The sequence below is a fragment of the Emys orbicularis genome, chromosome 3, assembly GCF_028017835.1.
Source record: "Emys orbicularis isolate rEmyOrb1 chromosome 3, rEmyOrb1.hap1, whole genome shotgun sequence".
Lineage (NCBI taxonomy): Eukaryota > Metazoa > Chordata > Testudines > Emydidae > Emys > Emys orbicularis.
In genome coordinates, this window is record NC_088685.1 from 78280067 (window position 1) to 78293804 (window position 13738).

Here is a 13738-nt window from a genome sequence, read left to right on the forward strand (position 1 = left end):
CATTGTATCCGTAAGGTAGCTTCATTCACACATTGACAGTTCTCGATAAGACTATTCATACCAATTTTCCTACATCACTTTCACCTAGTTCCTGCATTGCTTATCCTCTATTTCAGGAAAGAAATCAACCCCTTCACACCCCATGGGTAAGAATACAAAAGTGAGTGGAGAAACTGAGTCATACATACTTTTCAAAAAATAATACAGGAATTTCCCCCATTCTCATTGATTTTAGGGCCAGAAAGGATCATAGTGATCACATAGTCCCACCTCCAGTATAACACAGGCAATAGGACTTCTCTGAATTAATTCCAGTTTAAACCAGAGCATATCTTTCAGAAAAACATTCAATCTTGATTTAAACATTTTCATTGATGGAGAATGTCCCAGGGGAGGGATAGCTCAGTGGTTTGAGCATTGGCCTGCTAAACCCAGGGTTGTGAGTTCAATCCTTGAGGGGGCCACTTAGGGAGTTGGGCAAAGAATCAGTACTTGGTCCTGCTAGTGAAGGCAGGGGGCTGGACTTGATGACCTTTCAAGGTCCCTTCCAGTTCTAGGAGATAGGATATCTCCATTAATTTATTTATTTATTTTTAGAATCCACCACAGCCAATGGTGAGGTGTTCCAGTAGTTAAATGCCCTCACTGCTAAAAACATATGCCTTATTGCCAGTCTGAATTTGTCTACTTTCCCTGCATCAAGCTCTTTCTCTGAATCAGGTAAAGCAGGGACTTGACCTGGGACATGAGAGAGACAGGTTAAGTCCCCTAATCGCCAGGCTATTGGCTTTTCTGGGGGGGGGGGGGGTCTTGCTCTAGTTTTTCCACAATAAACGTCAAAAGGTCTCAGTTTCATCCCAATACAGAGCAGGAAAAAGTTGTGAAATCTTTAAAATATACATGGGACAAAACATTTTTTTCCTGCCCAACTGTACTCACTATTACAAGCACTCCAAAATTTAGTTCTCTCTTGAAACGTTACTCACCTATGACTAGAATTCATTGAATAGATGTCAGTACAGAGCAACACTCTTAGGAAGCCCCAGAGCAGTTCACTAAAGGCCAAACCTCTCTGGAAAGCTTTGATCATAGGGTGCCAAGTAGACTTCTCCTGTTCTCCTGCTCAATGAGAAGTTATACAAGGATGGATGGCCACCAATATACCCTCAATTCCTTCCATTTCCCAAGAATTCAGAGTAGACTCTGGAAAGTGAGGATAAGTTTGGGAGAACATGCATCTGTACTGACAAGCTACTCCGTTACAGTGGAATAACTTCTCCTTTAGTACTGTCATTCAGTACAGATCTCCACTCTTGGGAGAGTAATAAGCAGTAATAACCATCTAAAGAGATGGGATTAAGGAGATGAATTGAACAGTGACTGTTGTTTTCCTTTCTGAACTGCAATATCAGATTTAGAGGCCAGATCAAGAGTAATGTTATATAAACACATGGATTGGGCTCCTGGTAACAGTTCTACATATTTTAACAATAGGGATGTTATGGATATAAGCCATGGAGTCCTCCTTAGACCTTGTCAATTGTGTCCCAATATCTGCTAACTAATAGTATGTTTTATAACTAAGGATACAATTTAGTCACGGAGGTTACGGATTCCATGACTTTACCAGACCTCCATGACTTCGGCTTCAGCTATCAGAGGCAGGGACTGAGCCAGGACTGTGCGCCCCCTGCCCTCCCGCGGCTGCGGCAGGACCCGGGGCTGTGCGCTCCCCTGCCCTCTGCAGCTTCAGCTGGAGCTAGGGCCGGAGCCGCTGCTGTGAAAGACAGCCCCTGCGCCCCGAGCAACACAAGTTACAGTGACCTAAGCGCTATTCACAGTGGCGCTATGTTGGCAGGAGACACTCTCCTGTCAGCATAGAGTGTCTTCACCAAATGCACTGCAGCTGCACCAACGTACTGCTTCTAGGCTAGACCTGCCCATAGTCTGCCTGGAAAACAATAAGGACTTCCTCCACAAGAAAGGATGAGGCATGAGACAAGCATTTGTTAAATCTAAGTTTTGGGTTAGATCTGTCATCATTCAGGAAGGGCAGTTCCTGGCACTGAAGAGTCAACACAAGGGGGGACAAGGGGGCCAACAATATACACAGTTAGCAAGTTCATAAATTCCAAGGCCAGAAGGAACCACTGTGATCATCTAGTCTGACCGCCTGAATAACACAGGACATAGAATTTTGACGAAATAATTCCTAGAGCATATATTTTAAAAGAACATCCAATCTTGATTTTAACATTCTCCATGATGGAAAATCCACCACGACCCTTGGTAAATGGTTCCAATGGTTAATTACTCTCACTGTTAAAAATTATTTCTAGTCTCAAAGTCAAGAGACCAGAGGGAGTTCTGAACTGCTGTTCCGTTGTCTAGAAAGAACAGTGGGTGTACCACGGGTAGGGTGGCATGCACACATCCTTGTATAGACTTGCATGGAAAGTTTGTATAGCTCGAAGAGAAATCAACACCATCCCCAAGAGTCAGAGCTTTCCAGAGGTTTCAAACTCTAGTGCAGTGCAGAGGCTTATCCCAAAAGCAGGGATCTGTGGTGATAATACTTCTCCTTTGGGCAGAATCCAATTGCTCCTGCCCAGAGTTCCACTGAAGCCAGTGAGACTTCATGCAGAAATAAAAACTGCACTTGAAACTCCTTTCAGAGGATCAGGGTCTATATTTGTCCGTAAATTTACAGTGCAAGTTTCTTTACCTGAGAGCCACATTTGAGGCACAGCCATATGTCAGAAGGAATCACTGGGTCGCCATCATTTATTCGCCTTTCTTTTAAACATTCTGAACATATTGACCAAACATTCTGAGCTACTGCCCTCTTCACATGATGCACATCCACTGCTTGGCTTACATGTTGGCAGGTTAAACCTATAGAATAAGAGGCACTCAGTCATTAGCCACAAAACTAAATATGAAACAGGAAATGTTCACTTCTTTCACAAAAGCCAGATTCAATCTTCGAAGTGCATTTACAAGGATTCAAGTCGTCTTTTTTTTTTTTTTTTTAAGTGCTGTAATAACACATCACATTCCATTTTACGCTAATCAGGTGGCACTCATTACTGTAAAAAATGTGTTTAATACTTGGGAGGTATAGTGAGCTTGCACACCATGCTTATTCAAGTTACAACTTAAGGGCTTTCAGATACAGCACTTCTTTCCAGAACCCTGCTCCAGCACAAAAGCTGATTATAGAGATTACTTTGAAGGTAACTATCAAAACTGACAGATCTAAATTGTAGCCTACCCTCAACTTGTTTAACAAAATTTTGTAATTGTAAAACATATTAGTTGTCTACTATTTACATAAATTACACCTTACAAAGTCACTATCTAGCTATATCTAAATAGTTTTTAAAGGCAGGATATATTAGCTCCAAGGACACGATAGCGTCCATTTTCTGATGCATCTGAAGGATTTTATTTCCATCTTTTTTAAAAGTACAATTTTTCCTACCAAATAGAACACCCAAAAGCTACAAGCTGGTGACACAACCCAACAAATCCAAGATAAACCAAAGGACAAAATTATTAAACATTCATTTTCCTACTTTTTGTCAACACTGTTAACATTACTGAAATGTGTGTGTGTGTGAGAGAGAGAGAGAGAGAGAGAGAGAGAGAGAGAATGAGAATATAGGTAGTTTGGACAACTTTTCCTACCCTTAAGGAAGGCCTTCCCTGTGTTTCAACTACATCACTGCACCACTGTCCTTACACCTGCCTCCTTAAAATGTTAATATAGCCAAACTATCCTCCTGTTCATTAATTTTTGCACCAATTCCCTGAGTGCAATGTAATGACAATTCATCACGCCATAGACGTTTGATTGTAAGCATCTCTGTTGCTGCATTCAACCAACACGCAGTTCACGGTTCCCACATGTGTCTTCTGCTTTGTTGACTAATGAAAACCATATGGACACTGTTTTCCCTCCCTCACTCTGATTGCCAAATGTCACATAATTTATTTACCTGCAATGTCATCTGAAGAGTCTTCATCCTGAGGCCTATTAGGCCTTTTGTTTCTCTTGTTTTTTTCAGGGTTAGCCCTCGATGGATCTTTTACCCGCATCTGTTACTTACTGGGAAAGGAAGGGAAAAACACACATTACTTCACCTCCTATATATTTCATCAAATCTAAGGATTTATATTCTCAAAGCATGAAAGTAGCAAATCAAGTACTCAGAAAAACCACAGTACACAAAATACATATTTTATATAATAGATAAGCTTTCATCCAACTTCAGCTATTTTGTAGTGAGGAATACACACCGAGCAGTGTTGTTAGATAAGCTACTGCAACATGTAGAAACAAGAGGTAGCTGATTTCACAAATTGGAAAATTTGTGATTTAGCTGGTAGTGTTACATATTGTTAGTCATAAAAAGACAAGATGCTATAGTGCATCCATCATAGTTTACCACAGCCATTTTGTTAAAGTGAGAAATATCTCCTTTTTCAAACACCAAATTGTCCATTTTGCACTTTTTATAAAAACGGTACAATATTTATAGTCCATCTATTCCTTATCTTAAAATCAGAAGAATGTACACCTCTACCTCGATATAACGCTGTCCTCGGGAGCCAAAAAATCTTACCGCATTATAGGTGAAACCGCGTTATATCAAACTTGTTTTGATCTGCCGGAGTGCGCAGCCCTCCTCCCCCCCCCCCCCGGAGCACTGCTTTACCGCGTTATATCGGAATTTGTGTTATATCGGGGTAGAGGTGTATTTGATATAGTATTTGATAAAAACCTACCCATCTTAATTTAGACATCTTTAAGTCAAAATCAGGTAGTCCTTTACACCCTATTTTGAGAAACACTGGTGTCCATCTTCATAATATGATACTCCCTTTCCTGTTTTACTTGCTTTGGTGAGCTGTAAAATAGTTAACAATGTTGATATTTAAAGATATCCTCACAGACATCCAAGTTAGTACTCACTGAAATTTATGGGGCACTTCACATCTCAGAGCTATTGGTTCAGGCTCTCTGCATACCCAAGCAAACATCTCTGCATCAGTCACACTCACTTCATGCTTTGATGGCTTTCTTCAGAACCATAGCCAGTAGAGTTTTATTTTTTAAGTAAAAGGCTGAGACTCTGGAGAATAACTCAGGCCTGGTCTGCACTACAAAGTTATGTCAACCTAAGGCCTGGTCTACACCTAAAATTTAGGTTGATCTAGCTACATCGCTCAGGACTGTGAAAAACGTCTACAGTTAGGTTGACCCAACCCCCCCTGCAGACGCAGCTAGATCGACAGATGAATTCTACCTCTACTAAGGGGGTGGATTTACTACAGCAATGTGAAAGCAACTTCTGTTGCTATAAGTATCTATACTACAGCAGCACAGCTGCAACATTGATGCTGTGCCACTGCAGCACATGTACTGTAGACATACCCTAAGTCGACCTGTTTCAACCTACCTGTGCATGTCTCTACACCCAAATTTGTCTCCTGCTGACGTAAGCACCCCATTACAGTGATTCATTAAGACCACTTTCCCCAACACAGAGGCATGGTCGACTTACTTTTGCCCATGCAGCGTGAGAGCAGACGCTGCATTACCTGTGTCAACCCTAACAGTCATCCAGTTGTTGTTCCACAATACCCCTATTTTGCACCAGTGGTTGCTCTAATCACAATTTTGAACTCCACCTCCCAGGGGGGTCACATACACCGGATACTTGCCCCCTCCCCAACTCTAACACCTGCACTGTGTTTTTGAAATGCCCTTTTCTGATTGCCCACATTGGTGAGAGCGCCTATGAGCCCAATTTTGTGAGCATCCAACCATGCTGGGCTCCATGCACACAGATAGCTACTAGACATGCTCCTGTGTGGAGCAGGAAAGAAGTCGTGGGTCTCCTTGGCCTATGGGGAGAAGAAATTATGCAAATCCAGCTAAGCAACAGCCAAAGAAATACAGACATCTGTGTGCAGATTGCACAGGGGATACTGAACCAGGGGCATGACAGTGATGAGCATGAGTGCCTCCTGAAAGCAGAGGAACGTCAGCAGGCATATCGGAAGGCAAGGGATGCCAACACCAAATCTGGGGCTGTCCTGCAGACCCATTGCTTCTACAATGAACCATATGCCATATTTGGCATGGACCCCAGCAGTATCCAACATACAACTGTGGATATGTTGCAAGAGTCTAACATGGAGATCACTTCAGGGTACAAGGAGGAGGAGGAACGGGAGGGAGAAGCAAACCATATGATAAGCCAGGAGTTATCTGAAACTCTGCTATAGTCAAATCAGTCCCTCCTGGGAAGTGCACATGAGCCTGGTGATAAACAGTAAGGGAGCTCAGGTGAGTGTACATATCCATGATTCCTCTTATAAGCATTTTTAACTTTTTATTGCTCAAAACTTCTTCCCTCCCATCCACTCCTCCTTCCTTAGTCCCCATTTAAGAATGGTGCCCATCCTATCCCCACCTTTACAGAACAAGGGCATTGTTTTTTGATTGCTCACTTCACTAATAAAATGTTGAAAAATAAATTCAAAAAAATTAGTACGACAGTCTGAATTACACAGTCTTTGGCCTGGTCTACACTTAAAAATTAGATCGACCTAACTATGTCACTCAGATCATTACAGTTAGTTTGACCTCACACCCAACACAGACTTGGCTATGTCCCCTACTCTATTTGCGCTACATTGATGACATCTTCATCATCATCTGGACCCATGGAAAAGAAGCCCTTGAGGAATTCCACCATGATTTCAACAATTTCCATCTCACCATCCACCTCAGCTTGGACCAGTCCACACAAGAGATCCACTTCCTGGACACTACAGTGCTAATAAGCGATGGTCACATAAACACCACCCTATACCAGAAACCTACTGACTGCTATATTTACCTACATGCCTCCAGCTTTCATCCAGACCACACCACATGATCCATTGTCTACAGCCAAGCTCTAAGATACAACCACATTTGCTCCAACCCCTCAGACAAAGACAAACACCTACAAGATCTCTATCAAGCGTTCTTACAACTACAATACCCACCTGCTGAAGTGAAGAAACAGATTGACAGAGCCAGAAGAGTACCCAGAAGTCACCTACTACAGGACAGGCCAACAAAGAAAGTAACAGAACGCCACTAGCCGTCACCTTCAGTCCCCAACTAAAACCTCTCCAGCGCATCATCAAGGATCTACAACCTATCCTGAAGGACAATCCCTCACACTCACAGATCTTGGGAGATAGGCCAGTCCTCGCTTACAGACAGCCCCCCAACCTGAAGCAAATACTCACCAGCAACCAAGCACCACACAACAAAAACACTAACCCAGGAACCTATCCTTGCAACAAAGCCCGTTGCCAACTCTGTCCACATATCTATTCAGGGGATACTATCATAGGACCTAATCACATCAGCCACACTATTAGAGGCTCGTTCACCTGCACATCTACCAATGTGATATATGCCATCATGTGCCAGCAATGCTCCTCTGCCATGTACATTGGCCAGACCGGACAGTCTCTACGCAAAAGAATAAATGGACACAAATCAGATGTCAAGAATTATAACATTCAAAAACTAGTCAGAGAACACTTCAACCTCCCTGGTCACTCGATTACAGACCTAAAAGTCACAATTATTCAACAACAAAAACTTCAAAAACAGACTCTAACGAGAAACTGCAGAACTAGAATTAATTTGCAAACTGGACACCATTAAATTAGGCTTGAATAAAGACTGGGAGTGGATGAGTCATTACACAAACTAAAAACTATTTCCCCATGTTAATTTCCCCCCTACTATTACTCACACCTTCTTGTCAACTGTTTGAAATGGGCCATCCTGATTATCACTACAAAAGTTTTTTTTCTTCTGCTGATAATAGCCCACCTTAATCAATTAGTCTCATTAGAGTTGGTATGGCAACACCCATTTTCTCATGTTCTCTGTGTATATATCTTCCTACTGTATTTTCCACTGCATGCATCTGATGAAGTGGGCTTTAGCCCACGAAAGCTTATGCTCAAATAAATTTTTTAGTCTCTAAGGTGCCACAAGTACTCCTCATACTTTTCACAAAGCAATCACTCTATGTCTGACCTATCTGTCCTCATCCTCAAATGAAACCTGCACAACACTTTCAAAAGATGAGCCCGGGATCTTAGATTCATAACTCTGCTAGACACTAAAAATCACGGACTGACCAGACACTGGATTTATGATTATAACAATCTGTAACCCACTAATCCCTTCTTTTTGTCCTATGACTGCAGGTGTTAATTGGCCATTCTACCTTGAATGATACTATTAAACAATGGCAACTACTAAACAATCTCTTCCACCTTCAATTTAGCTCTGATGCTCAGAGTACCTTTCCCAGATCTGAAGAAGAGCTCTGTGTGGCTCGAAAGCCCTCACCAACAGAAGTAGGTCCAATAAAAGATATTACCTCATCCACCTTATCTCTTTAATATCCTGGGACCGACATGGCCACAACTACACTGCATATTTCACTACTGTGCATTTTAGATTATGTGTTTATCCCAAATTGATTTCTCTCTCTCTCCACAGGCACCATAAGCACCAACTGCTCCCTATCTAGCTGCCAAAAACTTCAACAACTATGATGCAGTTTTACATTGCCAATACTGTAAAGAAATCATCGCAACACACTGAAAAGGTGGAGACAGCATTGTGAAGAGAAACTGAATACAAAAACAAGTAACACAGGGCTACTGTACTGATTAAATGAAGCTCCTGCAGAACTTCCAGCACCAGGTTGCCACAGAAACCACAGGTCCTTGCCACAGAATTTAGATACAGCTTGGCTCAGAGCACATGGAGCCTTTATTATATAGCATGTAGAGACCAAGATGTTCTGTAGCTGTATTTGGAGGAGAGGCCCTAATGCATTTCTTCAAATCTGGCAAAGTACAAAAGGAATATATTCCTGTGGGCTGGTAGTGCCAAATCAACACATCTTCTGCAAGTATTGCAGAACTGCTGCACGTTCTGATGTAAGCAGCAAGTAGAAATGTTTGGGTGACTTTTCATAGCTACCTGTGGCATTTTGGCTGGTTCATTGCTGGATCAAATCTTATCCAATCAGAGCAAGAACAGCATTCATCATGGCTAGCAACTGGACAAGGTCATCAATCAGTAGTTCAGGACTTTCACTGCTGTGACAGCCATGAAAGCCTTTTGAGCAAACAAGTGCTCACTGACTGCTAGAGCAATAAAAGGACCAGAACTACTGACTGGTAGTGGCAGCAACACTTCTTTCATTGGAGCCTGTCATTTGAAATTCTGTCATTTGAAATCCATGATCTTCTGGCCCAAAGACACATCGCACACCATGATTTGAGTTCTAGTCCACTACTGACATTACATTACAGTCCTAGAAGAGTGACTGTATTCTGGACGAGAAGTTAAACAGACATGGCTGCCTATTTCTCACAGCTTTCCACATAACAGTTAAAGATTCGATAGCACTTTTCACTTTCATCTACCACTATTTGCCCATTCTCATGGTTTGCAACCTATGTGATTCTCCTCAGATTCCTCACCCTGTTCTTTATTTTCTAATTTCTTATGTTTCACAGAAATCAGGTTCGCCTGCCCAGTGACAGTATTCACGAGCTATTTTTTGACTGAAATATAATATGCCAAAAGTTGCCAAAATCTTTGTTACTGAGTGTAGACAAGTATTTTTAGACTAATGGCTAGGGTATTTTATGTCAGACTAACACCACTGTCAACATACAGTTTCACGAAGCAAAAGTAAATTAACCTACCTCTCACCCACCCACCCAAAAAAAGAAAAGGAAAACACTAAGCTAATAGAGGGTAAAACTAGTTCGCTGGATGTGTATTGTGGCCTAATTTGGATTTTGCTAGAATAGTCATAGAACATATAAACTCCTGAGATAACAGGGCAAGGGCATATCTTCACTAGCAACAGTAAAGCGCTTGCCGCGGCAGCGCTTTAACGTGGCTGTGTAATCGCGGATAGCGCTATAAAAAAAAACCCACCTCCATGAGGGGAATAGCTCTGGTGCACTGTCTACACTGGCACTTTACAGCACTAAAACTTGCAGCACTCTGGGGTGTGTTTTTCACACCCTTGAGCGAGAAAGTTGCAGCGCTGTAAAGTGCCAGTGTAGACAAACCCTTAGAATTGTGGTTGTGGAATTACTATTCTGTGACCCACAAGAGGTCTCACATCAAGCTGAAGGACTGAGAGCCAGAAATTCACGAATGCTAACATCTGCTATGACACTTGAACTCACTGTGTGGCCCTGAGCAAGTCATTTAACTAACCACTGTTCTCCTATTTGTAGAGAGAATATTTACTATCATTAACTGATCCTTGTCAGGTAGGGAACGGAATCAGAAATGCAAAGTGCTATGAAAAGTCTATGTATTAGTGCTATTTCTCAGAAAGTCAAAGACTAGTTGCCGAGAGCGTAAGATTACATCCAATTTTCTTTTTTACATACAGGAATGCCCCAACTTGTTTTTATGACACATGTCAATCCCAGATCAAGGAAAACTTGTTCTGCTTTAGACATTACCAGCAAAATCCAAAAGACAGATGCTGTACTGCCATAGAACTCAAGGGGAAACAAATCTACAGAATACCAGCTTTACAATATTTCCTGAAGAAATCTGACAAAATATTTACAAATGGAGTAAATTACAGAGTAACTTCATAAGGCATATTGTGCAACTAGCCTAGCATATATGTGCCTCCACTTTAAGAGCTAAAAAGAGCTTTTTTTGAAGGACTGCATTTCAGCACTTCATGTGAAATTATATGATACTTGTAGAAAAGCTGAGCAATGCAATGGATACAGTTTAAACTGCTCATCCTTGCTAGTCAAATTATTTTGCACAAAATTACTTTAATTTTAGGAAGTTGCTTATTTGTGTCTATAGGTCACGTGAATCATGTTCATAGGTCTGATGTAGAGTTAATTGCAAGATAAAGTGGATGCTGCTCTAAAACCTGGAACCAAAATTAAAACAATTTTTGCTGAAAAACAGCATTTAGAGCTGCACTGGTGATTCTAATATACTAAGTATCAAACTAATTAACAGTCTCTTTGGATTTTCCTCCAATCACCACCATCAGCTCTCAGACTTCAAATATAAGATAAAAAATTCATGCACTTCAGGAATTTGTGTTAAGTGGTTTTAACAGGTTACAAGAGGCATGCTGAACACTATTACTTAACCCTTCCCTCCCTCCCAGAAGAATGGCTGCAGAGCAATTCCATGGAGGCTGTGGGATCGCAAGCATGGCAAATGCTAGGATGTCAGAGAAGCGTGTGAATCAGCTCTGACAGCAATGGGCATCATGGACCATGAAAGAAAATCCATTTTTAAATAAGTGCATTGACTTGCTGTTAACTTGACTAACAAAGTGAATGGAATTTTCTTAGTTAAATCTGTAGTCCACGTTTTAATCCAACAAATTGTGACACTAATGTTCCATTATTATTCGACAATTAACTGAGAAATTACTTCAAGGTCAAGTACATTTTCCCATTTTGCTATTTTTGTTGTACTGTATTTCTTAAATAACAAACCTCAATTAAGTCATCTTAGGCAATTTGAAAAAACAAAAACAAAACACAAACACACAAAAGTTACACTCTTCCAAATATTATTACAAATCAAAAGTGTTAAGACAAGAAACTGAGTTTCATAGGGCCTTTCTTAAAACACATCTAAGGTACAAAATTTTCGACAGGGGACTGGGAAGGGTCCAAATTCTCACATCATGAAACCTACTTCTTCATCCTTCTCCCCACCCTACCAGTGCCAGTGTGGCAATGAGACAATACACAACAGCAGAATGATCAGTTAAAAGTAACAAGCAATTTGGTTTCTTTATGTGAAGAAAGTTTCCTGTAACTTCATTCCTGGGATTTGACATTTTTGAAGATGGGACCCTCCTTGGGACACAGAGCCATGTGAAAAACCCACACCCCTGAGAGAGACATAGCTGTACTGATCTAGAGCAGTGGTTCTCAAACTTTTGTACTGGTGACCCCTTTCACATAGAAAGCCTCTGAGTGTGACCCCTCCTTATAAATTAAAAACACTTTTTATATATTTAACACCATTATAAATATTGGAGGCAAAGTGGGGCTCGGGGTGGAGGCTGACAGCTCGCAACCCCCCCCCCCCTAAGAACCCTGTGACTCCCTGAGGGGTCCCGACCCCCAGTTTGAGATCCTCTGATCTAGAGGACAGAGCAGACAACGCTAGGTGGAGGGAAGCGGTCTGACCCCCACCTAGCTACCACCTCTCAGCGAGGTGGATTAACTACGCCCGAACGTCTGCACTGCAGTGCAAATGTGCAGCTGTAGCGTTTCTAGCGCAGCCATGTCACTGGTACAAACCCAGCCCAGTTTGGTAGCCAGACAAGTCACCATCTGATGGCGGCTCAGGTGAAATACCATGAACTACGGCTGATGGGCTCCAAGCACCCAGTGTGGCCAAGTGCCCAGCCCACAAAAGGCACCCCTGGGTCAGCCCCCGGCCCGAGCCCCAAGGGCTGAATAACCCGCCCTATTGCTCTAGCGCGGCAGGAGCCGGGCGGGTCGAGCGGGCCCCCGAAGGCAGCCAGCACCTGGGCCCCAGCCCATGTGTGTGTAGGGGCAGGAGGGGGCCATGACGCCTGCGGCCCAGCAGGAGCAGCGGCCTGGGCGAGCCCCTGGCCCGGAGAACGCAGCCCGAGAGCCGGGCCCCGAGGCGGCCGCCTCCCTCTCGTGGCTTCCCCCCGCAGGCGCCGCGCTGCGCTCGGGTCGCAGCTACCCCCGGCGTGGCCCGGCCGCGGCCCCTCACTCACGGGCTTCTCCCCGACACGCAGGCAGCGGCGACGGCAGCAGAAAGCGGCGGAAGAAGCTGGGCCTCGGCCAGGGCCGCGCCTTCCCGTCCCGCCCCCGGCCGCGCCGCTCACACCCACCTTCCCTCCCCCCGGCTCGGGCATATCCCCGGCCCCTGCGCCGCAGTGCGGGAGAGAAGCCGGGAGCTGCTGCCGGCCCAGGGGCAAGCCCAGTGCAGCGGCGGCAAAGAGCCCTTGGGCTATTCTGTCCTGGGCACAACTGAGTGCAGGCCCCCCTCAAGCCAGGCGGCAGCGAGGCCCAGCCACATATAAACCTATCCCTGAACCAGATAAAATCTCCCTGTGCAATGACACTTAGCCACATATAAACCTATCCCGGAGTCACGCTAAAGTCCCCCCATACAATTAGACTCAGCCACCTATTATTAACATGTCATCATAAAATCCCTCTGTTCAATGAGACCAAGGCAGTATAAACCTATCCTTCAATCATGATAAAATCCCCATGCAATGAGATCGACGCACATATAAACCTATCCCTAAATCAATAAAATTCCCCACAAAATGAGACCAAGTCACATATAACCTATTCCTATAACCTATAAACCCTAACCTATAAACCTATTCCTGAATAAGGATAAAAAATTCCCCCACCCCTGAATCACGATCCCTGAATCACGATCTCCAGCAATGACCAAGCCACATATTAACCTATCCCTGAACCACACCAAAGCCCCGGTGCTGCAAGGGGAACTCCTGGACCACACAGCAAAGCAGCACTGCTGCTGCAAGAGCACTTTTTTAGGCATCTCTCTCTGCTCCCAAATCCCTAAAGAGCAGCTGCAGCTCCCTGTGAACTT

At 43.3% G+C, this 13738-nt stretch overlaps 1 protein-coding gene across 1 annotated transcript in view; it reads right to left on the bottom strand.

Moving 5' to 3' along the window:
* The window catches only part of USP45 (ubiquitin specific peptidase 45), an 84631-nt gene extending 71676 nt beyond the window's left edge, over positions 1-12955 (bottom strand). The window contains exons 1-3 of the mRNA XM_065400693.1: positions 12882-12955; positions 4002-4111; positions 2726-2895 (exon numbers count right to left, since the gene is read on the bottom strand). Coding sequence (XP_065256765.1) covers positions 2726-2895; positions 4002-4101 — 270 coding nt within the window. The 5' untranslated portion in view covers positions 4102-4111; positions 12882-12955. The remainder of the gene's footprint in view (positions 1-2725; positions 2896-4001; positions 4112-12881) is intronic.
* Positions 12956-13738: the final 783 nt, after the last annotated feature.